Source organism: Sorex araneus, chromosome 1, assembly GCF_027595985.1.
Source record: "Sorex araneus isolate mSorAra2 chromosome 1, mSorAra2.pri, whole genome shotgun sequence".
Lineage (NCBI taxonomy): Eukaryota > Metazoa > Chordata > Mammalia > Eulipotyphla > Soricidae > Sorex > Sorex araneus.
This window is the reverse complement of record NC_073302.1, coordinates 101669541-101694970: the sequence shown is the minus strand read 5'-3', so window position 1 is coordinate 101694970 and position 25430 is coordinate 101669541. Positions and strand designations below refer to the sequence as shown.

The following is a 25430-nucleotide window of genomic DNA, read 5'->3' as shown; positions in this document are numbered from 1 at the left end:
GCAGGTTACAAGCCAGGAGTTTGCATCTGGCCTATTTTATACATGGATTTCCCTCATCTTCTAAATAATAATAATGAAAAAAATCTGATCTTTTGGTAGGCTAGTAGAAGTTACCTATTGTGTGAGTTACCCAGCAACACACAAGCCGTGGATCTGTTTGATTCTCATCATGCATTTACTGAAAATGAGGGGTTGCTTCGGAGGGCTTAATGAAATCAGAAGCATCCACGGACTGACACGTCCCCGACAGAGAGTGTCCGCTGAGAGGCAGTGCCAGCATCTGGCCAGCTTTGCAGAAGCTTCATTCCCTACCACGCCTGGTATGTGGAGACCCTGGCTCGGCCCTCGGGGCTTGAGCCTGGCACTTCCGTTATGAGTCCCAGGGTTTTCAGAATGTGCTGGGAGCCAGGTGAAGGAAAGAAAACTTGGGGTAGCAGTAGAGATCCTGAATCCCACCTTAGATGCAGTAAATGAGTATGTTTTGCTGAGTCTGGGGGTCTTGGTGGAGTCCCGTGGTGGAGTTCCTCAGACGTCTCATTACAGGGAAAAACTTACTACAGACTAGCTATGTGCTTTTGTGCAGCAGTCTGGCTGGGAGAAATACTAGGTCCAGAAGCCACCCAACAATGATGTCAGTCACGCTCCATGACCTCTGTCTTCTTGAAGTGCCCCCAGCCACACTTATTCTAAGTGCCACCTCGGCCACGTGCCCCTAGGAGCAGTCTGTGTTTGCTTCGAGTGGAATCAGACATATACATTCTTCCCAATAACTTCAGATTTTTGTGGCTATTATTTATTGTTCACTTACGTTTGTAAAAGATACCAAGGATTCCAGGCTATGAAGCAAGAAGACCCACATCAGGAATCCTTCAAGTAAGGACGAACTAGCACAGCTTTGGGGGCTCTTGGAACTCTTCCAAGAGCCTTTCCAGGAGAAGACAGTGAATTTTAGAAGAACCTACTTCCAGAGTACAACTATTTGCGCTGTTTGTCGGTAAACTTTTCCGATAGCAAGGATGAAAGTGGATTACGTGTGTTACATGTCATTGCAAAGAATCTCTTTGAGAGGACTTGGTGAAACATCTGACTCATGTTAAACAGGTGTGCAAGTAAAATGAAAGAAATCTGAGAGACAGCAGCTATTATTTTATTGCTTTGTATGTCCATGCTTATGAGGAAAGTGTAAATGAAAGATGCTATCCTCTTCCTGATAAAGCAGCTCCATTTTGCTTTGACTCATACAAAATACTTTAACTTTTCTAATTAGTTATTATTGAATTATATTTTTTTACTGTACTCTTTAGTGTTTATTATGTACATTGGTATTTTTACTAATATGTGGATGCATGTCTATACATCCCCCTATGTATATGAACACACATATGTCTTCTGTATTTGAACATGATTGTGTTCATACTTATACATTAATATTGTATCACTAATTTTATGTGCGTCATAAGCATATACATGTATGGATGCATCTCTCTACTCATATGCATGTATGTGAACATACTCAAACATGCTGTCGCTAAACACCATTGTGATTATACTTACACACTTATATTTTAATAGCTTTATATATTTGCATGTGCTAGTAAACATACTTATGCACATACATGTGGCAGAGATATATATTGAAATTGATATGTAGGTATTTTTATTCACTAAATTATTACAGTGCTCATATCAGTCTGTCAGACATCACTCGATGCTCTTTTTTTTTTTTTTTTTGCTTTTTGGGTCACACCCAGCGATGCTCAGGGGTTACTCCTGGCTTTGCACTCAGGAATTACTCCTGGCGGTGCTTGGGGGACCATATGGGATGCTGGGCATCGAACCGGGGTCGGCCGTGTGCAAGACAAACGCCCTACCCACTGTGCTATCACTCCAGCCCCCCTTTTTTTTTCTTTTGGATTTTTGGGTCACAGCCGGTGATGCTCGGGGTTACTCCTTGCTCTGTACTCAGGAATTACTCCTGGGGGTTCTCGGGGGACCGTATGGGATTCTGGGAATCAAACCCGGGTTGGCCGTGTGCAAGGCAAACGCCCTACCCACTGTGCTATCACTCCAGCCCCATTGATTCTCTTTATTAATGTTGAGATGGGTGGGGAGGAAATCAAAGGGAGAGATTGGTGAAGAAGTTCACGGATATGTGATTTTCCACTTTGCCACTTATTGTTGTATTTCTTTGAGAAGTGATGTAGTTTTTTTTCTACATCTTTCAACTGTGAAATAAGGGGTGGTTGGGTTCATGCCGTCTGTAACTATAGGTCTTGCTTGACTTATATGCTTGTAAATCCATTAGGAAGTAGAAGATATCTTAAATTGAGAATTTATTTCATGCACCTAATGTACTGGACATCAAGTTTATTAGCCCAGTCTGAAAACATGTTCACACCACCGATATCACTGATATTATCCTCCAGCTGGACACCAGTGACCTCAGACAGGGGCTGTTTCACTGTAAGGTGTTGAGGATCTCACGGAGCTTACTATTCGTCAGACTGATGCTGGGAGTGAGCCCAGAATTTCCGCATTCACAGTTTGAGGTGCTGTTCTTACTGGGTGCGCCTTGCGTTTACCCTTTTGTAAAGCTGAAATATTATAAAGTGCTCCATTTTGTGTGTGTGTGTGTGTGAGAGAGAGAGAGAGAGAGAGAGAGAGAGAGAGAGAGAGAGAGATCATGTGCAATTCGAGTCTCCAAACTAAGAGTTACAGTGAAAGTCACCAATGCTTATCCATTTGGTAAACCAGAATTGCCTACTACTTTTCAGACTTTCTCCGAAACTGAAGGCAGGCCTGTAGTTTGCGTATTTCTAGTGAGCAGATGTAAATAGAAACTGTTGGGAAGCACGAGGGAGACAAAGCATCAAGTTGGGGTCTTCTCTGAACACACACCTGGATTCCACTTCCTTTCACTTGGACCTTCCTTCCAGAGCACGGGGTCCCTAGATCGGAACATTCCTGCACCCCGATTATAACCACCTTCCTCTTCCTCCTTTCCTCCCTGCCACCGTTGGGGGATTGCGGAGAAGGTTGTGGTAGATGTATCCAGACTGCTTTGTTCTTAAGGACTGATGTGCTTCATGCTTTCTGTGCAAAACTGATACCTAATTTTGGCCTGATGGAAATACCACTTATTACTGAACCGTTACCATTTAATTATTATATATAACAGGGTCTTTAACTTGTCAGAATTTTCAGGGCTTTTTTTATGGTTCTATAACAAATCTTCACGGGATTAGGGACATTAAAATGAAATTGGAGCATGTTGACATGCAAACTTATCAAACGTAGGTCCTGAAGCTAAGAAAGTGCTGAAAATATACAGTGGAAAAAACAGATGAGAGGAATCACACATATACAGGTAGATGTTTTCTTGGATACCTCTTATTGGTGAGTTTATATTTTTGCTCTCTGATGAGGGTTTTGTTTACCTCTAGATAAACACTTAAGGCTTTGGGACTGAAAATGATGATACATCAATTAAAGTTTCAGGCAGGATTTGGGCACCGCATTTCAGGTGTGAGACAGGCCCCCAAGCCAAACTCTTAATGTCTAGATCAGAAAGGCTTACTGGTGAGATGGTGCATGCCGTACCATTTTTTTCTGTATGTGTGTGTGTGTGTGCGCGCATGCGCTGGGTATGGGACTCAGATCTAACACATGCAAGGCAAATACACTATCTTTGAGACACTTTCTCCACCTACGTTTCCTATAGATTATACCCAATGTGCAGACCATCCTTATTAGTAACTACCAGTAAAAACAATACATGATGCTTTTGCAGGTTGCAGTAGTAGATAGCTTTTGGCCATCTGGATTTCTGCTGTTACATTGTCTTCCTTCCTTCCTTCCTTCCTTCCTTCCTTCCTTCCTTCCTTCCTTCCTTCCTTCCTTCCTTCCTTCCTTCCTTCCTTCCTTCCTTCCTTCCTTCCTTCCTTCCTTCCTTCCTTGCTCCCTTCCTCCCTCCCTCCCTCCCTCCCTCTCCCTCCCTCCCTCCCTCCCTTCCTCCCTCCCTTCCTCTCTCCCTCCCTTGTTCCTCCCTCCCTCCCTCCCTCCCTCCCTTCCTTCCTTCCTTCCTTCCTTCCTTCCTTCCTTCCTTCCTTCCTTCCTTCCTTCCTTCCTTCCTTCCTTCCTTCCTTCCCTCCCTACCCCTTCCTTCCTTCCTCCCTTCCTTCCTTCCTTCCTTCCTTCCTTCCTTCCTTCCTTCCTTCCTTCCTTCCTTCCTTCCTTCCTTCCTTCCTTCCTTCCTTCCTTCCTTCCTCCCTCCCTCCCTCCCTCCCTTCCTCCCTCCCTCCCTCCCTTCCTCCCTCCCTTCCTCTCTCCCTCCCTTGTTCCTCCCTCCCTCCCTCCCTCCCTCCCTCCCTCCCTTCCTTCCTTCCTTCCTTCCTTCCTTCCTTCCTTCCTTCCTTCCTTCCTTCCTTCCTTCCTTCCTTCCTTCCTCCCTCCCTCCCTCCCTCCCTCCCTTGTTCCTCCCTCCCTCCCTTGTTCCTCCCTCCCTCCCTCCCTCCCTCCCTCCCTCCCTCCCTCCCTCCCTCCCTCCCTCCCTCCCTCCCTCCCTCCCTTCCTTCCTTCCTTCCTTCCTTCCTTCCTTCCTTCCTTCCTTCCTTCCTTCCTTCCTTCCTTCCTTCCTTCCTTCCTCACACCCGGCAATGCTCAGGGGTTCCTCCTGGCTCTGCACTCAGGAGTTACTCCTGGTGGTACTTGGGGGACTATATGGGATGCCTGGGATGGAACCTGGGTTAGCTGTGTGCAAGGCAAACACCTTACCTGCTGCACTATCGCCGCGGCCCCTGCTGTTACATTTTCTTTTCTTCTAGTTCATCACTGCAAACTGAGTGGGCAGTTCTCGTGTAAAAGTATGATTAATCAGAATGAACTCCCTTTCAAAGTGAAGAGGCTGTTGATTTTTCTTCTTGTTATTTCCCAAATATTGCATAGGCAGTAAAAATTACTTGATCCGCTGCAGTTTCAGAGCTGGAGATAACCGTCCCTCCCCTGTCCCCACCCCCAGCCAGACATGGAACCTTAGTAGCTGTTCCTGCACAGCTTGCTCTGCTCCCCGAAGTCGGGTGGGTCGAGGAGGACGCGGGTTCAGACGCACGAGGAAACAGAAGGCCCTCGCACGTGCCGTGGGGCATTTCAGAGCCGCTGTTTCGGTTCGCTGCTTGCCCAGGAATTCCGTTACGGACATTGTCATTATCGTTCCCACGTGCATCATGGGTCACAGAAATCAGTGTGATTTCGTGAGACTCAGAGAGGGTTAGGAAAGAACAGCAGTCTTATGAATAAGTATAGATATATGTATCAGAAGGTAGATTTATATTTTTAGTCTTGTAGATCTTGCTGCTCCTCGTGCTTTTGTGAGATGAATAAGGTATTTAATCCTCCCCCACCCCCAGCCCACTTCACCCCTGCCTCAGTTTCTAGAGCAGGTTTCTTGGTTCCCCAGATTGATTCGGAGTCCCTCTTCCTCCTTGCTGGAGCCTGGGGTGGGGACGGGGTGCTCGATGCAGTACCCCGCCAGCCCTAGAGTGAGCCCGAGAGCCCTCAGCGGTGCCCACAGGCCGCCGTACTCTTGGAAGAAGCGACAAAGCGAGTTTTGGAGGTTTGCCTTCAGCTGTTTCCTGTGATTCTTTTTGGGGGGTAGCAGGGAGAGATGGGGTTCCCCAGCAGTGCTCGTCAGCCCGGGACCCCTCCCGGCACTCCTCAGCCAGCTGGGCCTGCCAGTCAGGTCCCTGTGAGCCCCTGGGTCGTGGATTCGCTCGGGTTTTTCGGGGATGGAGACCACTAACTAGAGCCAATGCCGAGGTGCCTGGGGCCTTCGGAGCCTCACCCCACAGTGCTCGGGAGGCTTTGTGGTGCCGGGAGAACCGGTGGCCTGTGCCAGGCCTGTCTCCTGACCCAGACCTTCGTGGCTGTCCCCTATGATTCTTACTGCACTGGCCTTGAAAGGTTTTCTTGCCCTCCCCAACAAAAAGCGAAAAAAGGGGTGGGGGGTCCAAGAGATAGTACCGAGGACGGGGCTCTTGCCTTGCGGGCAGCCCACCTGGGTTCAATCCCACAGGGTCCTCTGAGCCTTGCCAAAGAGGGACCCCGGAGTGGGGAGCAAGAGTCCGCCCTGGGCCGGGGCAGTGTGGCCCCCGAAGAGCACTGAGAGGTTTTCTCGCCCTATAAGCATCACTGGATATCTACGATAGCCTTTGCTTTTCCTTTCGAGTGGTAACTTTCCCGCCTTCTGTTTCTGCTTTTGTGGGAATGGAGCGCGATTACATTTTGTCTGTTAAACCAGTGTTCAGTTGACACAGGCCGCTGAGTTGGGGCAGCCTGAGGAATATTGAGACCGATTTATCGCATGTTTTTTGAAGCTGAGATTTTAGAAGTCACTACTTAAACTCACGCTAGAAGTCCAGTGTGCTATCCATTGCACTAGAGAGCTGGAGTGATAACACAATGGGTAGGACGTTTGCCTTGCACGCAGCCAACCTGGGTCGATTCCTTCCACCCCTCTCGGAGAGCCCGGCGAGCTACCCTGAGTATCCCATCTGCACAGCAGAGCTTGGCAAGCTCCCGTGGTGTATTCGATATGCCAAAAACAGTAACAATAAGCCTCACAATGGAGACATTGCTGGTGCCCGCTTGAGCAAATCGATGAACCAGGGATGACAGTGCTACTATTTAATTGGATTGTATTTGTACTTCCTTTGAGGTAACATGGCCACGGTGTTGTTTCGGTTTGAGTGTTGATAGACAAAGTTATTGTACCCCCTCACCTCCGAAGTGCCCACAGCTCCCCGCCACTGTCCCCATGTCACCTCCGGGCCACCTCTTCATTTCCCCAGCCATGCCCTCTGCTCGCGGTAATCTCCGTGTTGTGATCTGAGGCCAAGGCGTGTCTTTGCCCCTTACTGTCTGGTCTTCACAGCCCGCACCGGAAGCAGCACAGTGCTGAGACTGTTACCCAGGCGGGCACCGGGAGAGGGTGAGCAAGAGCACAGCTTATTTTGTAGGAGAAAGTTGTGGGATAACATTGGGGTGTCCTTGCTCCTCCCGCAGGGAGCCGAGGTTTATTGAGTTACTCCCACAACAGTGCCCCTGAGGCACACCCAATTCCATCAGGCACTAATGATCCTATATTGCTTTTCTCTTTCCTTTATGTCACTTGCATGGTTTAGCAGTGCCCTTTTTGTACAGACACAAGAAGACAGCTGATGCTATGCTTTGTAACCTGGGAGTTAACTGACTCCAAAATAATATTTACTCCTGGGCATCCATATTTACTTGGCTTAAGTCTCAGTTGCCCTTATTTCTTGGCACTCCAAAAGGAGGGTCCCGACAAAAGGACCGGATAGACCCTGTGCAAGCTGTAAGCTACCCTGGCATCCAAAGGGGACAAGCTAAGCACCATAAGTATAATAAATTTAAGAGTATGGTCATGGACAAACTCTGTCATGACCCCAAAAGAAGTAACTGAATAAGGACCCTGCTGGGGTTGGGAAAGACTAACCTGGCCTGAGGACTGTGGTCTGGAATATATAGCGAGATGTTCCCAGGAAGAGCCAACCTTTAAGCTTAATGTATCTCTTACTGTGTTCATTCAAAATGACTACAAATATTACAAGAAGTAAATTTACTATGGTTGTTTAAATGGATTACTAGCTGAGGAAAGGAGAGAGCAATACACCCTGGATGGAATCCCGCCCTTGATTGGATCTGCTAGTAATCTGGAGTGCTGAGCCCTCAGATTCTATTTTGTCCTTGCATTAATCCCTAGAACGTCCCCTGAAGGAGTGGCTTTACCTGTTTGTTGTTAAGGGACTGGAGCGATAACATAGCAGGTAGGGCGTTTGCCTTGCAAGTGGCTGACCAGGGTTCGATTCCTCCATCCCTCTTGGAGAGCCTGGCAAGCTACCGAGAGTATCCCACCCACACAGCAGAGCCTGGCAAGCTACCCATGGTGTATTCAATATACCAAAAACAGTAACAACAAGTCTCACAATGGAGGTGTTACTGGTGCCTGCTCAAGCAAATCGATGAGCAACGGGATGACAGTGCTACAGACAGTGCTTGTTGTTAAGACGATGTTCAACCCCACCTATGTGTACCCCTTCCCTTCATGATTTCTATATAACTATGCTGTAAGGGGCTGGAGCGATAGCACAGTGGTAGGGCGTTCGCCTTTCACTCGGACGACCTGTGTTTGATTCCTCCGCTCCTCTCGGAGAGCCCGGCAAGCTACCGAGAGTATGGAGCCCGCACGGCAGAGCCTGGCAAGCTACCCCTGGTGTATTGGATGTGCCAGAAACAGTAACAAATAAGTCTCACAATCGAGAGACGTTACTGGTGCCCGCTTGAACAAATCGATGAGCAATGGGACTACAGTGATGTTGTAAGAGGAAAGAAGGGATTATGAGACTGCAACAGACAAGGAAGAAGAGATCACAAAGGAGAGGACTTTGAGTTCTACGAGGTGACTTGGATCATGGAACTGTGTTGACTGGGACTACAACCAAAACTACAACTATGGTTGTGCTGTAAGGGGAGAGATCAGACTATCACTGGGGAGGAGAGAAATAAACTGATTACTGAGTACCAGCCAGCCTGGGGCCCTGTTTCTCCACACCTGGTTCTTCGTCTGTCTCTCGGAGGCGGCTCTCGGCCACTGAACGCTCGAGTCCCTGTGTGCCCATTTGCCTTTCTTTTAGAAACTCACAGAAAGTCATGGCCAGAGGCCACATTTCAAGGGTTGTGTTTGCCTTGATGAGTGGATTAGCTGGGAGTTAGCATCATCAAACATCAAAACTGTTCTACAGAGCATTCAACTCAAATTACAGGTTTTATAGGACTGTTTCATTTCCTAGTTCTGGTGGTACCCAGCCCCCATATCTGACTTCCACATCATCTTAGGGTTCTTTCAGCACCTCCCGAAGGAGGCTGCAAGATCAGAAGACAGGAGGAGGAAGGTTATTTGGAGAAAAGGAACAAGCATTTACGAGGCCGACGGTGCTCTAAAGTATATCCCCCCTCCTCCCACATGCCCTGGGACTCCCCCAGCTCCCCTAATCCTCCCTGATCTTTTACTGGCATCCAATAAGCTTCTTCCTCACCACCAGCCTAGGATAATATTCTCTCTCTCCGACCCTTTGTGATACTTAACACCCCGTAGGTTTTCTGGGTCCATAACTGCGCATTTACTCTCCATTCCATAAAGCAGCATTGGTAATGAATTCATTCTGCGGTTGAAATTTGTTATCATGATGGTGAATTATACCCATAGTTTTTTTTTTCTTCCATGGTAAAATCTTATTTGAATCATTTCTGCATTTCTGGGATAAATCCTATCCTTTTCTAGATATGAGGCAGTGAGAGGGGAATTTAAAGATTGTTATTTGGTAATTCTTAGAAATGTTTTCAACCATGTTCTTAAAGAGGGTTGGCCCATGTTTTCCTTCCTCATAATGGTCTGTTCAGCCTTAGTATTCAGATATTCAAGATCTACTAGCTTTGCATCTATATTAGATGCTTTATCTCTTATCTCTGAAAAGGTTCTATATAGTTGGGGTTGTATGTTCCTTAGGGAGTTGTTAAAATTTACATTTAAAATTGGGTTTGTAGGGGCTGGAGCAATAGCACAGCGGGTAGGGCATTTGCCTTGCATGCGGCCGACCTGGGTTCTATTCCCGGCATCCCATATGGTCCCCTGAGCACCGCCAGGAGTGATTCCTGAGTGCATCGCCAGGTGTGACCCAAAAAGCAAAATAATAATAATAATAATAATAATAAATTGGGTTTGTAGAATTATTGAACTGTATTTGAGAGTTTCCTATATATTTTGTTTGGGTGTGTGAGACTGCAATTATGAGATTTGAAATATCTTTTAAAAGGTCTTTTGTTCTTACAATGGAGATATGTAAAGGAACTCCGTGACACTGGCAAAATCGGTGGTTTGGCATGAGATTAATGCAGGAATCTTTTCAGGTCCAGAAAGGGTTTGGTGCTGGGATACCCCTGTTTCCCCAAGCGCTCTTGGTGCCATGTAATAGGCAGATTAAACACAGTCCAGCTTTCTGGGGGAGACGTGCAGGAAAATCCAAACAGAAACAAATATGCAGACTCTGACTCTGATCACCGTGAAAAAGTGGTGTTGTTGGGGAAGCTTGTTAGAAGTTTGTATAACGGAAATTAAATATTGACTGAATTATGTGTTGCTGATGGTTTTATGCCCCTCTCTTTCAAAAATCCATTGCCATTTGGTGATATTTTAGGAAGTAAAACTTTTCCTTTTGCCCAGTATTGGGACCAAAGCCTCTCCAGAGCTTATTCACTCTGATCCCAGTGGCCATTTCCTTCCAGTGCATGGCCTGAGAAGGAAGGCCGAATGCACGGGAAATGCACGCGTTGACTTCCTCCGGGCCTTCTCAGAGCGTCCGTGCTTTCATGTGGCTCCAAGTTCTACTCTAGAAGAGAAATCTGGCCTGGCCATCTGTCCTTCCCTGCACTGCCGACTCAGCATTTTGGCTGGAGCCTGTGCTCCCGGCAGTGTCAGCTGAGTGCTGGTCAGTGTCCCCTCTCAGTGCTCTCAGAGACCCAGGCTGCGGTCCTGGCCTTGGGCTTCCCTTCTGCAGTGAGTGTTTGACCCACAGTGACGCTGTCATCATCTCTAGCTGTCTGTGAGTCTTGCAGCGGGCAGCATGCCTCTGGGAACATTTCACAGCTGCATCCAGCCCCTGACCTTTGTCCCACACCTACTCCTCCTTGGTCCTCACGCTTCTCTTCCCTTCTTGAAGTCCTCTGCTCTTTCCCTGGTCCCTCTGGGCGCTTTCCCCGTAGTCAGGCCAGTGCATCTCTTCCCCCCGGGCCTTCCTTCCCCACCTTCCCTGCGCCTTCTAAGGGCTGGGCTTCGAGAAGTCACTTTACTCTCACACCAGTGTCCTAGTCTCTCCCGTCTATCAGTGGCCCATTTATAATCCTCCGATACTTGCTTTGAGGTGTTTTAAGTGTTTGCTTGAGAACTTTGCAGATCCTTTCAGTCACAGATGAGGTCAGCTGAAACTTCTTAACAGCAAGCCGTTTCGGTTTGTTTTATTGTCTCTTCTCAGCTGCCCTCTGCTCCCCGGTAGCTTCTTGTTCTTTCCCCTCTCCCATCCTCTCCCAAGGGGAAACTGAGGGCTGGAAGATGGTTTGCCTGCCGGGGCCTGGGACTCAGTCCTGCTTACCCGCTGTGACCCATCCTCCCTCTCTCCTTCTTGCTCACGCGCTGTGACCTCCACTCCCCCCTCCTCTCCTCCGTGCTCACCCACTGTGACCTCTGCCCCCTCCTCTGGCCCATCCCCATAGTTGCTCAAAATGTCCCCGCCCCCCCTCCCCTTTTGTTAGTTCTCTTCTGTCTGGAACCTGCTTATTCTCTCTACTTCCCTGCACGGCCTGTTGGTTGGTTGGTTGGTTGGTTGGTTGGTTGGTTTTTAAATCACCAATCATGTACACGTCCCTGTGTCCTGGCTGTCGGAGGCACAAAGCCCCACACAGGCCCGAGAACCTTGGGGTTTCTGTCTCCCCAGAACGGAGTCAAGGGGGAGTGAGGATGTGCAGTGCCAGCTCTTGCCACAGGGGGCGCCATGTGTCCCCACTTAGCATCCCTGGACTCCAATCCCAGCATCTCTTGAAGCTGCAGGGTGCTGGGAGGTTTCGGACCACACCTGGTGGTGCTCAGGGGAATTTATGCGGTGCAGGGGACTGAGCCAGAATCAACCACATGCCGGGCAAGCATCTTAACTCCCCTCTGTCATCTTTCTGGTCCCAGGCCTCCATTCTGTGTACGAATACCTCCTGTAACGCTGCAGACACCGTGCATGTTAAGGCCCGTGTCTCCAAGGTGAGACAGTGTGTATTAAGAAGACGTTTGGGTAGTTCACTGACTGAGTTATAAACTCCCACAGGATCATTGTTTAATACCTTCCTAACTCCCATACATGCTCTGCTATAAATAACCATTTTATTTTAAGCGCTTTGTCTATAGGGTACTAAAGCGATCAAGATAGCACGAAGGTTAGCATTTTGGAAATTAAATGCAGATCTTTTGATAATTCAACGCCGGTTTTCTTTACACAGATAATGCTTTCAAGCCCTGTAATTTCCCCCAGTAACTGATAGCAGAGGAATGTCATATCGCTCAGAGAAGAGTTCCTCCTTGGAAGTAATCCATTTTCTTCACATCAACAAACATGCTGCAGAACATGGACAAAGGCACCTTTTCTCGTGAGACTTGGATGTCGCGTTGGTGTTTGTTGAGACTATTACTATGCTACGTATGTTCCTCCTCAAGCCAAGGACTTTGTTCATCTGACAGTTACCATGTCCCGCTCCTTTACTCACTGTGATGTCACTCAAAATACTAAATCCAAGAGGGAAAGGACAGATAACAGGGATTTTTTTTTTTTTTCTGCTCAGAATAGTGATGAGGAGTTGGCAGAATCAACAGGCAGTTTTCGGAATGATTTTTCATTGTCAGAAGTGGGCAGAAACAGCCCACGAGGCAGCATGTGACTCTCCTCCAAACACTGCCGTGTCACAGTGACCGAAGGGGACCAGAGGCCACCTCAGGCGAGTGGCACCTGGGCATGAAGCCTGTCTCCGAGGACTGGCCCGCTCTGCGTTTCCCTTAAAAAGGGGCAGATGAGCCCACCGGCCACTGGGTTCTCTGGATTGCTCTCCCGGGAGGGCCGAATGTGTTGAACCAGCCTGATCATGGGGACAAACCAGGAACCTGGAGGGCCCAGAGAGGGCACGTTCCCTTGGAGAGAAGACCAGTGGCACCGCTGGGCCTGTCCCTGCCCCCCTAGGAGTGCTTTGGTGATTTTTCCCAGGCTTCATCGCACTTTTGTCCCGTTGCACAGGAAATGGTCTTGTTTGCTTTCCCTATGGCTCTGATGAGTCTGGTGTGTGTCGTCCTGTTTTCTACGCTGCCCAGAGCCTCCGGCCTGTGGACTGGACCACCGTCGCTGCCTCGCTGAGCACACACCCTCAGCACGGCAACTGTGAAGTCCCGGTGGGAAAATCTGGTGGCCCCCGAACCCTCCCCTCGGGGAGGGGGGCCTGCTGTCCTCTCTGAAATGTGATGTAGGCTGCCTGCTGGATGCTGTGCTCTGCAGAGGAAGGAGATCGTACATTTTCATCTTGTTATTTATTTGCTTTTCCTGTTTAGAAATTGGCCCCTGGTTGCGGGAGTTCAGAGCGAAGGATGCTGTGGATTTCTCGCAGTTAACATTTGACCCGGGACAGAAAGAACTTGTGGTCGGAGCAAGGTGAGAGATTTTAATGTTTTGCTGCTGTAGCTGCTTTTGAATATCTGTGCGGGGCACGTGAATGTCTCTGCAGTATTTTTTGAGGGTGGAATGCTGTTTCTTCTCATCATGAAATATGGTCTGAGTTTCATAGGTGTATTGCTCACGTGGGCGAGCGGGGGCTGTTCTTAAGAGCATGTGTTTGTTGGGCCATCCCTGTGTCACGTCATGAGCTGTTCCAGCATGAATTAACTCATTTTTTCCCCATCCATGAAACCTGAGGGGGAGGCCTTGTCAATGTCTCTCACTTTAGACGGAGAAAATTGGAGCAAAAAATAAAAAATATATCTAACAAGGGTGGGCAGTGGTTGTTTCATGAAAGATGGGTCCAAGCGTTAGATCCAGGCACTTTGACCTCATGAACACATTCCTGATTTATCACCTGATTTATCCTGATATATCACTACATTTATCACTACACTCCTGGGCCAGGCTTAGAACTCAGGCTTCCTTGTGTCAAGACCACCGGCACCTTTCTTTGTGACCTGGATTTTAGGATAACATTGGCTTGTCCTTTCTGCCTTGCCACAGGGAGCTTAGGTTTATTGGGTTACCCCCATCACAATGCTCCCTTCCTCTGTGTTTACTTGTAACTTCTTTCTTTGTGCTCTGTTAACTTGTAAATATTGCTTTTCTCTTCTCCTGAAGTCCTTTGTATAGTTAATTCAAAGCAATGTCCTTTTTGTATAGACACAGAAAGAGAGTTAATGCTAGGCTTTTGTAACTTGGGAGTTAATTGACTCCAGACTGTTCTCTTGACTTAAGCCTCAGTTACCCTTACTTCCTAGCACCCCCAAAACAGGGTCCCGACGAGGGACTAGATGGACCCAGGGCAAGCAGTGAGCTACCCTGGCATCGAAATGGTCCTGGCCGAAGCACCTTAATACTTTAAGTTAAGAGCATGGTCATGGACAAATTCTATAATGATCCAAAAAGTATTAACTGGAGTAGGACCCTGCTAGGGTTAGGAAAGATTAATCCAGCCTGAGCACTGTAGTCTGAGTCTGTGGCGAGATGTCCCCAGGAGAGCCACCCTCCAAGCTCAAATGTATCTCATACCGTGTCCATACAAAATAACTAATATTACGAAGTAGAATTAAGATTTTAATTAAGTTATTGGACTAAGGAGAGGAGAAACACCCTCCCTTGAGCCTGATGGGCTACCAGAAAGGGCCTTGGGCATGTTGATTGTGCTACCAGACTGGGTGTGGAGGCTACCCCCAATGAGAGGCCTTGGAGAAAGATGAGGGAGAGACCAGGGCAGCAAGATGCAGCGTGGAGAGACTGGCAAGGGGGGGGGGGTAGAGGGAGAAGAATGTAGGGGACGAATGCAGGGGCAGGGCGGGGAGAGATGAGGGACAAGGCAGCGAGAGGGAGCGTGGAGAGACGAGCGGGAGAGACAGGAGAGACGGGAGTGAGGGGCGGTGTGGGACTAGAGCGGGGAGCTCAGAGAGACTGGAACAGGGCGTGGGGAGAGTGGAATAAACGGCGGCTGATCACCAACCAGCCCGGCAGCCGCGTTTCCTCCTTTGTCCGCCCGTGGCATGGGCCTCCCCGGGGAAGCAGCCCAAGACCACCGAACGCAGGCGGTGAGAGGGAGACTGCCGGGGCTCTCCCTCGCCGCCCGGAGAACTCACACTGGATGAAGCCATTTGCTAGTAGTTTGAGAATTCGAGGAAGTCGTCGTTGTTAGTTTTGTCCTTTCAGATGCACACGTCGCTCTACTCAGGCCCTTCTCTTCCTGGCTGCTGGTGGGGCCATCGGAACAGAATCAGAACTGATCTGCAGGGGTTTCCCCCAAGCTCCTGACTACTTCCTTGGGAAAACACATGGCTGCTCCCTTCCCCTCACCTACCCTGCCCGTCTTTTTGTTGTTTTGGTGTTTGGGTCCATTCTGCAGAGCTCAGCGGCTTCTCCCGGCTCTGTGTTCGAGGACCACTCCTGGAAGTGCACAGGGGAACAGATGGGGTGTTGGGAATCAAACCTGGATGGGTGGGTGGGTGGGGGGAACGTGTGCATGGCCCGTGCCTTACTCTCTGTACTCTCTCTCCGGCCCCACTCTGCCGGTATAGTTTCAGGATGGTGAATGGAGAAGGCTCCCTGTCATCTCATCGAAACATGGCATTGCACTTGATGCCAGAGGCCATTTATAAATGTGAATTTCTCTGGCCTCCAAGGGAAGTCCTTTGTGAAGAAGAGGACTCACTTCTCTTCTGGCCAAATTGACTAGATTACCAAACATGAATTTCATAACTTAAAAGGCGATGGGCTGGAGCGATAGCACAGTGGTAGGGCTTTCACCTTTCACGCAGCTGACCTGTGCTCAATTCCTCCGCCCCTCTCGGAGATCCCGGCAAGCTACCAAGAGTATGGAGCGCGCACGGCAGAGCCTGGCAAGCTCCCCGTGACATATTGGATATGCCAAAAACAGTGACAATAAGTCTCTCAATGAGAGACATTACTGGTGCCCGCTCGAACAAATCAATGAGCAACAGGATGACAGTGACAGTGACAGTGACAGAAAGGCAATGCGTGGAGCCCTTGAGTGAAGCCAACTGTGGCTTCGTGATTGGGCCTGCCAGCAAACAATGAGCAGTTTCTTTTTTTTTTTTTTTTTTTTTGGTCACGTCTGGCAACGCTCAGGGGTTACTCCTGGCTCTGCACTCAGGAATCACCCCTGGCGGTGCTCCGGGGACCATATGGGATGCTGGAAACCAAACCCGGGTCGGCTGCGTGCAAGGCAAATGCCCTACTTGCTGTGCTATCGCTCCAGCCCCTGCGCACTTTCTAGAATCATGGATCTTTGCTCTCAGATCTTAAGGAGTCCATGTGCATCCACCCCGGCCTCCCAAACACTAAAATGAGTGCTTGTACCTTTTGGTGAGGGGAACGCAGTCATTCTAGTTCCCGACATTGAACGTGGTACCTGCTTTTCTTGGTGCTTTTGAGTGGGTGGTGGGTGTGGATTGAATGGACTGACTTGGCATGATGTGTTTGCATCTCCACCCCCTGGGGATGCTGGAGGTTAGATCCGGACTTCCACTGGACCCCAGCGCTGGGCATCTGTGCTCTGCATTGTGGGGTTTATCACTGGTCTCTCCTCTTCCTGCAGAGCAAGGCCAAGGTAAGCTCTGCAGTGTGTCCCCCTCAGTTGATGCTAGTGGATAAAGGCAGGGCTATGGAGGTGGCCCCCGGACCCTCTGCCATGCTGACTTGTCCAACATTATTGACTGTGTCATCTCTCTGTCTCTGTCTCTTTCTGTCTCTGTCTCTCTCGCTCTCTCTGTCTCTCTCCCTCTCTCTCTCCATCTCTTTCTTACATTCAGGAAAGTGAATTATTTTGATTTCTCACAACTTTTATGGTTCCCTTTCGGGCCAGAGAGAAAAGGCAGGGGTAAGGCACTTTCCTTGCATGCAGCAGACCCTTAGGACCCCAGGACCACATCCGGTTCCCCCAACACCTCCAGGGTTTGCTGGGGCCCAGGGAATGCCTGAGCACAGAGCAGTGCAAGCCATAGGCACCATCAGTGTGGCCTAAAATCCAAAACCAAATACAGAGATGTTCCCTTTCATGCCTCCGCATTTGGTAACCTGTCATTTGCTCTGAGGGCTTAGTCTCTCCATCCCAGGCAGTCTCCTCAGGGACCTTCCACACAGCATGAGCACCTTGTCAGCAGGCGGTGTTGGTCACGATCTGTGCTGTGTCCTGACCTGCACGGTCCCATTGGCACACGTGCCAGCTCATTTCGTCACTGCCTTCTCTGCGTTCATTCTTGAGAGCATCATCCCCTCCCTCTGGACACGACTTCCGCAGGGTAGAGCTACTCTTGGCATTCCTGTGTGTCTCTAGCTTGCAGCTGACTTTCTCCTTACGGAAGAAGCTCAGTGTTGACCCACTGGTTGTGTTTCCAGAATTCTTTGTAGATGTGCCTTTTTCCTCTCTGTAGATACTCAGAGGAGACTGGGTTCAGGATTGTGGCAAATTTACTCCCCATTCCTGCATTTGGAGCAGGCCCACTGAGGCACGATGGGCTCTAAGCCACTCGCCTTACCTCTAAGGAAGAGTGCTCTTGTAGCCCAGCAGGAAGGGGCCCCTTGCCAAGGGAGCAGATGCAAATGTGCCCCAGCTGGCATAGCTGTCCTGGCATCCCTTCCCCTAGAGAGTTTGAGAGTGGTTCCCTGAGGCCTGGCTCCAAATCTCTGCAGTTCCTGGTGCTGTGCAGACAGCGTGGCACACACGTGCATGCATGCTGCCGGTGGATGGCTTTTGATTAGAGACACAGAATCTGCTAGGAGAAGTAATAAATGGCACAGAACATTGAGACCTGTCACAGATGTCTCCGAGTCTTCCCTTGCGTGGAGTTGGCCCCTAACTACTATCCCAGGGACTTTTTCCCGAAGGGTCCCTGGAGGTCCCTATCCAGTTTTATTCTTTGAGGACTGCATCCCAGCATCCTTGGATGTCTACATCCCAGTGTCCCTAGGACCTCAACCCAGTGTCCCCAGTGAGGATTCAGTCAATGAGTGAGTTAACCTGGCATGCCGTCCATAGGTTATGGTGGCAAAAGCAGGTGGGGGTTACCCGACTGTGACATCAAAGTCAAGAACCTCAAATTAGATTTTAGGTTAGTAGACCCAAGAGCACAACGTTTACTAGTAGTAGTGGTACTGATATCTTGGTTTGAGGGCCACACCTGGCGATGCTCAGCGCTTACTCCTGCCTCTTTGTTCAAGGATCACTCTCGACAGTTTTGGCAGATCATGATGCAGTGCCAGGGATCAGGCCTGGGTCAGCCACATGCAAGGCAAGTACTTTGTCTGCGGTACTGTCCAAGTGCCGCTTAGTTTAGGTTCTGAAACAGTACCTGGCACAGCGCGGAGTCCATAAGTCAATGAAAGAGGGAGTGTGGCCTGGACTTGCTGAGTTGCGTGTGCGTGGCCCAGAGTGAACAGCAGAGTCTAATTCTCATCTTTGTCATGGAGGTAATAATTTCTTCTCCTTTCAGCTGTTCTGAGGATTAGGTGAAATAATCCACAAAAAGCAATTGTTGTAGTAACGGAGCCAGGAAGCAGGGTTCGGGAAGCGCCGGGGTAGGAGGGTTTCAGCATCTGTCTGTGTACGCGTTTCTGGCAAATAGCGCTGAACGAGAAGAGGGATTGTAGCTCGGAAACGTGGTGGGATTAAGGCAGTGAGTTTGGGAGGGAGTGTGAGCCCAATATAAAGCTGTAAAAATAACTCAGCCCTCAGGTTCCTGTCTGAATGCACTTGACCTAGCCAAAAAGTTTAGACAGCAGGTGTGTATTTTGGAAGTCTGGAATGGCTTTCCTACAGAGCAATAGGAAAAAGACAACAAAAATCCTCTATATATTCATGATTGGCACCAGGCATCGTAAAGACGTTCATTGGCTGGCTTTTCTTGATGCCAGTGATTCTCGACAGTTGAGGTTGTATTTAGATAAAGATTTTTTGCTCTCTTTGAATCAAGGAGTCGGCTGTGCTGCAGAAGATAAACCTTTTTTAGGTGATTTCTGCTTAAGTAGTGCCAGAAGTACTTGCATTGAAATGTGTGCAATTTCTGGAAGGATCTGTAAACTTAAACCATTTCCAAGATGCACATTATCTTTCATTTGATTTCAGACTCATTGACATTCATATCTCTTTTTGCCCAAGCCTCTTTAAAAATTAATAGTGTTTGTGTTTTCAATGATGAGACTCAGTCATTTTTATTTGAGAAAATGTGGAAGTTACAGTAAAGCATAAAGGAAAAATCCACAGTTTTAGAAACAGTCTTATTAACCTATTCACTTACTCTCATACGTTATCTGATTTCTCTTTCTTTATACTGTTGGAATTGTATGTTGTGAGCAATTTGTGTGCTTATTTGTCACAAAACCTACTAAAAGTAGTTTTCATCATGTAAAGGTAGTTTCATTGCGTATATTAAAAGGGATAAATTTCAAAATAAATGAGTGTGTACTATGTATAGATAATTATAAAATAAAGTATTACAGCAATGGAACTTCACAAAGTTGGTACGGAAGTAATTCTTGGGGCCAGAGTGATAGAATAGCCAGTAATGTACTTGCCCTTACATGCGACCAACATGGATTCACTCTTGGCACTATATATGGTTTCCTAAGCCCTTCCTGGACTGATCCCTGAGTGCAGAGCCAGGAGCAAGCTCTGAGCATATGGGATGTGTTCCCCAGCTTTAAAAAAATAAATAACTAAGTGCCACAGGACATAGTACAGTACGAAATAAGTGATGAGAGAATGAGTAACTTTCAGTCTTCCAAAGGAGTGAGTCCACCCTGAGTACAGAACACCGTGAATCTAGTTCTCCACACTGGGCTCAATTCAGATGTTTTCCTAACTGCTCACTGGTCATACCCATTGCTTAAAATTAATGGTATTTAGAGATCGGCCATACTTTTTTGAGGGCCACACCCAGCACTACTCAGGGCATCTTCCTCCCGCTGTGCTCAGGAGTCTCTCCCGGTGAGGCTCAGGACCTCATATGTGGAGCCGCGGGTTGAACTCAGATTGGCCATGTGTGAGGCAAGTGCCTCATTTGCTGTACACTCATGGTGGCCTCAGATTGGCAATACTTTTATAAAACTTGAGCCCATGCAGCAGTAGTGAAAGAAGAAGTTACTTTCCTTGATTTGGGGCTGCCCTCGTCGTGCTCAGGGCCTTACTGCTGGCTCCGCACTCAGGGATCACTCCTGGTGGTGCTCAGGGATCCACCTGGGGAAACCGGGATTGAACTTGGGTCAGCTGCATGCAAGATAGGAGCACTCCTCACTGCAGTATTGCTCTGGTCCTTTGAATCGAAGATCGTTTGAGTTTCTTTCGTTCAGCCTTTTGGTTTGTTTCCTGGCCCTTCACCTGTTTCTCCTTGTCACTTCATTGCTGAATACCTTGTTATTCTTTAACAGTTTCCATATAACATGAGCGTAGAGCTGTCGCACCTAGTCATACCCCTATGTTGACTCAGGGGTCTTGTGCAAACCTCCTGCAGGTCTTGTGCAAACTTTGGAGGTTCTGGAGACTGAACCAGTGATGGAGCCTCTGGAGACTGAAACCCACAGGCCCATTTTCCTTGGGTCACAGGGACCCTCGTGAAGGCACATAGCAGGGTGATAGCCTTGTTAATTTCACTTTTTTTTTTTTGTGGGCTTTGTTTTTGGGAGACACCCATTGGTACTCAGGGGTCACTTGTGGCTCTGCACTCAGGAATTAACTCCTTGTGATGCTTGAGGGGAACACATGGGGTGTCAGGATCAAATCCCAGTGGAACTCCTGCAAGGCAAGCCCCCTACCTGCTATGCGGTGGTCCTGGCCCTCTTGTTAATTCCTTAAACCTATTAAAAGTGCATCCTCAAATCGGCACAGCATGTATACACTGAGGATAAAGGGTCTTGGGAAGTTAAAACCTCTGCATTCCTGACTGTGAATACGAGTTCAGAACTGAGCATAAAACCAAGCAGAGCACCCCTTGATATATCATTCTAGGTGTTGGCTTCTAGCCATAGATAATTCTGTATAAGTGTCTGAAGGATGAATGGGTTTCTTCCTCCGCATGCTGGTACCCAAAGCAAAACTAAACCCTGAGCCCACTTAAGGGATTTGTTTGTTTGTCTGCTTGATTGATTTGTTTAGCGTGTTTTTAACTCCTACTCTTTTTTACCCTCGAAACTAAATACATAAAGAAAAGTCCTTCTTTGTGAGGCTGCTGATAAGTTTACGTGTCTAAAGCTGCTGTTCCAGTAGGATCTCACTGAATGACCCAGCATGTTTCTCATTTAATTAGAGCGAGTGCCTCCTTTCTAAATGGTTTTGCCACCACTTCTCAAAAAAGGGAGCAATGTTTTAGGTTCACCTAAAAGGTGTGTTTTAGAATTGGCCGACATAATTTGATCTCACTTTTTATTTTTGGTGGAAATAATTTCTATTTTTATTTTAAAGTTTTACCCGAGAATTAATCTGCTGGGCGCAATATATAATTACATAAAACATTAGAGACTTTTATGAGATCAGCCACTCTGCTCCCAGTAGCCAGGACTTCATTTTGCTTTTCAAAGGGGATATTTTCATCTAGTTTACACAATTAAAGGTAACTCGTGCTGAGTGGAATGAAATCAGGAGCTAGGAGTAAATCCAAAAGGCAGTAGACCCCCGTGGTGCATGGGGATCTGAGGTAATGATGAGGTTTATATTGCATTTACGCTAATTATGACTTGGGAAAAGCAGCTGGTGATGTGGAGAAGGAAGGGGCTTCGTCATTCCTCTCTTCCTATTTACCCTCAGATTCCAAACCGGTATTTTAAGGTTTAAATGTTTGCTCTTCTTGATCCCTCTCCTTTGCTTGTTCTTCATTCATAAGCATGTGCCTTTTCTCTTCAGATTCTTCTTGCTTATTTTTCTCCCCTTTCTGTTAGTTTTCCTAGAAAATGGAGAAGGACCACTCTCTGCTGGTTTGGTCGCCGTTTCTCCAGAGATTACCACACATTAGTTTTCCTAAACGTAAGGGCTGCTTTGACCTTCGCTCCAGCCCTGCATAGTCTGAGCTAGCCCGGAGTGGATCCCCTCAGCCGACAGGTGGTCTTCAGGCCCTGCCCTAGGCAGACTTGTTCTAACCGGTTTTTGCTATTTTTTTCAAATGCCTTTTTGTCTCTGCATGAGTTAGAGAGCAGATCGGTCTAGCAGCATGGTTATTGATTTAGTTATTACCGTATTCTGTTCCTTTTCCCCAAATTCTCTGAGTCGATGGAATGTAATAAAAATGATTCAGCCTCTTCACTTGAGAGAGAGGAAGAGAGAGAGAGAGTATGACATTTGTGTGTGCACTATAACTTTTGTACACTGAGCATTTTCCCTATGTAGACCCACATGGGTGCCTCAAGTTAATTAATCTGTGTAGTTATTCTCCCACGAGTTACCTTTTGTCAGATATTCATCGAGTGATCCTCCTTGATGTCAGGGAGTTTAGCAAGTATCGGAGATAAAAAGATGACGCATAATTTTGACCGTAGTGAAGAGTTTTATCGAAGGTGCTTCAGGTTTATTTGGCCTACTGCCTACTGACCCTTTACCAGAAGAAAAATCAGTCATTCTTCTCCTAGGTAGAAGCTTCAGGTAGGTCCCCTAGCAGAATCAACCCCACGGCTTCTGTTGCCCTCCCTACCCCACTGTTCTAGCACCGCTGGTGGAAAATCAGTGTGGCCCGCTTTGGGAAACCCTGCTTTAGTGCAGTTCTAAGGCTCCAACATCCATCTTCTGGCTTTTGTAAAGAAAGTTCTATTGGAACACAGAAAGGCCCCTTATTTACATGGCACCCACATTTGAGCTCACAGTACCTCTGGCTGCTTTCCGATTTGGATGCAGACAGGAGCTGTGGCAACGGGAATCAAGCGCGTGCCGTGTGCCGTATCTGCTGTGACCCCTAAAGAAAGAAAGACTCCCGTGTAGGTAGGACAAAGGCAATCACACTTTCTGGGGACCTGAGCAAGGGCCCTGAAAGCATCAAGCCTGCGGGCAGAGGATGGGTTTGGGAGAAGGGTGGAGGGAGAGATGTACTTGCAGCCAGTCTTTGAGATGTGATAAGGTAAGGCTGATGTCTTCCGCAGTGGGACCACACCTGCAGGAGCCTGAGGTGCCAGTGAGGCTCCAGGCACTGTCAGTGAGAGGGAGGGGATGTCAGTGTATGTAGTGTTGGGTGATGGAAGAGCTTGGACTTAATCCTCTGAGCACTGGCACTCAGGGAGGCTCTCCAGAGAAGGCCCAGGAATGCAGATTTCCAGGCCCTGCCAGGCTCACCGAATCTTTGGAAGTAGCATCCAGCTCCTCATGTGTGTTTGCCAGGTGCCGTTGTGCCCAGTGTTAGGTGCCAGGACATTGTTCCGCCTACATATCTACGTGCTCAGATTTCCATTCTCCTACGAGTTTGGAGAATGTGTAGTAGGGACCTTATGGCAATCAAGAGAACTCTCCAGAGTGGGGCAGAAAGGGCGAGGAGGATCCGGATTTGAGACTTAGTTTAGAACCGGGTTTGACAGAGATTGATGATGAACTCAACAGTCACGGCTGAGGGGAAAGGTCAAAGGGAAAGTTGGGGAGCGTGATTAGGAAGTACAGTTAGATGAAATGACACTAGAGAGGGTCGTGCATTTGGGAGTGAGCCGAAATTATTTGATTACTTGCAGTTACATGAAAGAAAACCTCTGATTTTCACTAACTCCAATGACAGCTCAGAAAAAAAAATTGCATACAAGGCTAATTTGAAGAATTAATCTTCCTAGGAAAGCACAGGTTAAAGGCATCATAGGATAATTTGGATGGTACTTTTTCACATGAAAAATGTTCTTTATTAACTGAGAACTGTGAAGGAACAAAGCAAATACCCAGTGGACCTGCAATAGCAGAAATTATGAGCAAAATTTTGTACAATAAGTCATCGTGTGTAATCCTTGAGGCAATTTGTGGGTCTGAGAGCATACTAAAATTGAAATTTTCATCGTGATTACTAACAATTTTGATTAATAATTCTGCTTCTAAAAGTGCTTATGGGAAAAGTTTGTTCTGATTTGATATCTTTGAAATTTGCTCATGACACCATTGATCTTAATTACTGCATGCCACTGAAAATCTATCTTTGCTCTTTTGTCCTTTTAGCTAAATAACATAAGATGATCTGTTACTTCTGTGCCTTAAGATTTTAGATTTTTTTTATACACGACTGACATTTTCATGTAATAATAACCTTTATTTGTTTTTGAGCAGATCTGATGGAGTTCAGGGCTTACTCGTAGTTCTCTACTCAGTGTTCACTCCTGGCAGGGTTACGGGGTGCCCTACCCATTCTACTACCCACCCAGCCCATACAATAGTGACATTTAAAGGCTCAACTTAATTTTTTTATTTTGGGATTGAAACCATGTCCAGTTGTTGTTAGAGCTTTCTCCTGGCTGTGCTCAGACCTCACGTGCAGTGGCGGGAATTAAACAGAGAACAGGCACCTCCCCTCCGTGCTGTTTCTCTGAGCCTTGACTTTCTTTTGGTATCGTCTTTCTGACTCATTTCTAATAACCCTGACTAACATATTTAAAGTTAGCTCATAGGATAGGGAATGGCATTAGCCAGTACAGTTCTCTGAGAACAGTATTGGACACACATTTTAACAACTCCAGTCAAGACAGAGTTGTGAAAAAGTATCCAGTTAAAAAAAAAAAAAGCCCAGTAAAACACACGTCTAGTTATTTCTGAGGGGGACAGGAAAGATTCTGCCCATAAAAGTAGTTCATAATAATTACTGTAGTATACATTTGTTTTAATAATGAAAATATAGTGGCAAAATAAAATAAATCTGCATTTTACAACTATGATCTAACTGTGACCCACCTGTTTTATGATTTCAATTACTTATTTGTTAGTTTGCTTGTTTTTAGACAACACTTGGTAGTGCTGAGGTTCTATTTCTGGCTTTGTGCTCAAGGATCAGTCCTGGAGGTGTTTGGGGAGCCACATGGGATGCCAAGGGGCGTGTCAGCTCTGGGCTAAGAAAGTGCCTCACTTGCCTGTACTATCCAGCCCTGGGGTTGATATTATTTCAAATATATTGTATTTGAAACAACTTGGTAATTTTAAATTTTAATTACCCACTCTCACCAAATACTTGTGGGAAAAATACATGAGCATATTATTTTTGGAATGGTTAGGATTATATAGAAAATAAAGGGTCCTAGAATTTGTTCATAGAGTCAGCCAGCATAATGAAAAGTCTTGGGTGTAGCAATTATGGACTGGAGCGAGAGCATAGCGGGAAGGGCATTTGCCTTGCATGCGGTGACCTGGGTTCAATTCCTCAGTTCCTCTCGGAGAGCCCCGTAAGCTACCGAGAGTATCCCGCCCGCACGGCAGAGCCTGGCAAGCTACCCGTGGCATATTTGATATTCCAAAAACAGTAACAACAAGTCTCACAATGGAGATGTTACTGGTGCCCGCTCGAGCAAATCAATGAACAATGGGACGACAATGCTACAGTGCTACAGTAGCAATTATAAATACGTTGGTAAAATACATGATGT

General features: G+C 47.4%; 1 protein-coding gene across 1 annotated transcript in view; it reads left to right on the top strand.

Annotated features, from left to right (window-relative positions):
- Positions 1 to 25430, top strand: part of SEMA5A (semaphorin 5A) — a 446471-nt gene that overhangs the window by 195084 nt on the left and 225957 nt on the right. The window contains exon 4 of the mRNA XM_055132169.1: positions 13205 to 13304. Coding sequence (XP_054988144.1) covers positions 13205 to 13304 — 100 coding nt within the window. The remainder of the gene's footprint in view (positions 1 to 13204; positions 13305 to 25430) is intronic.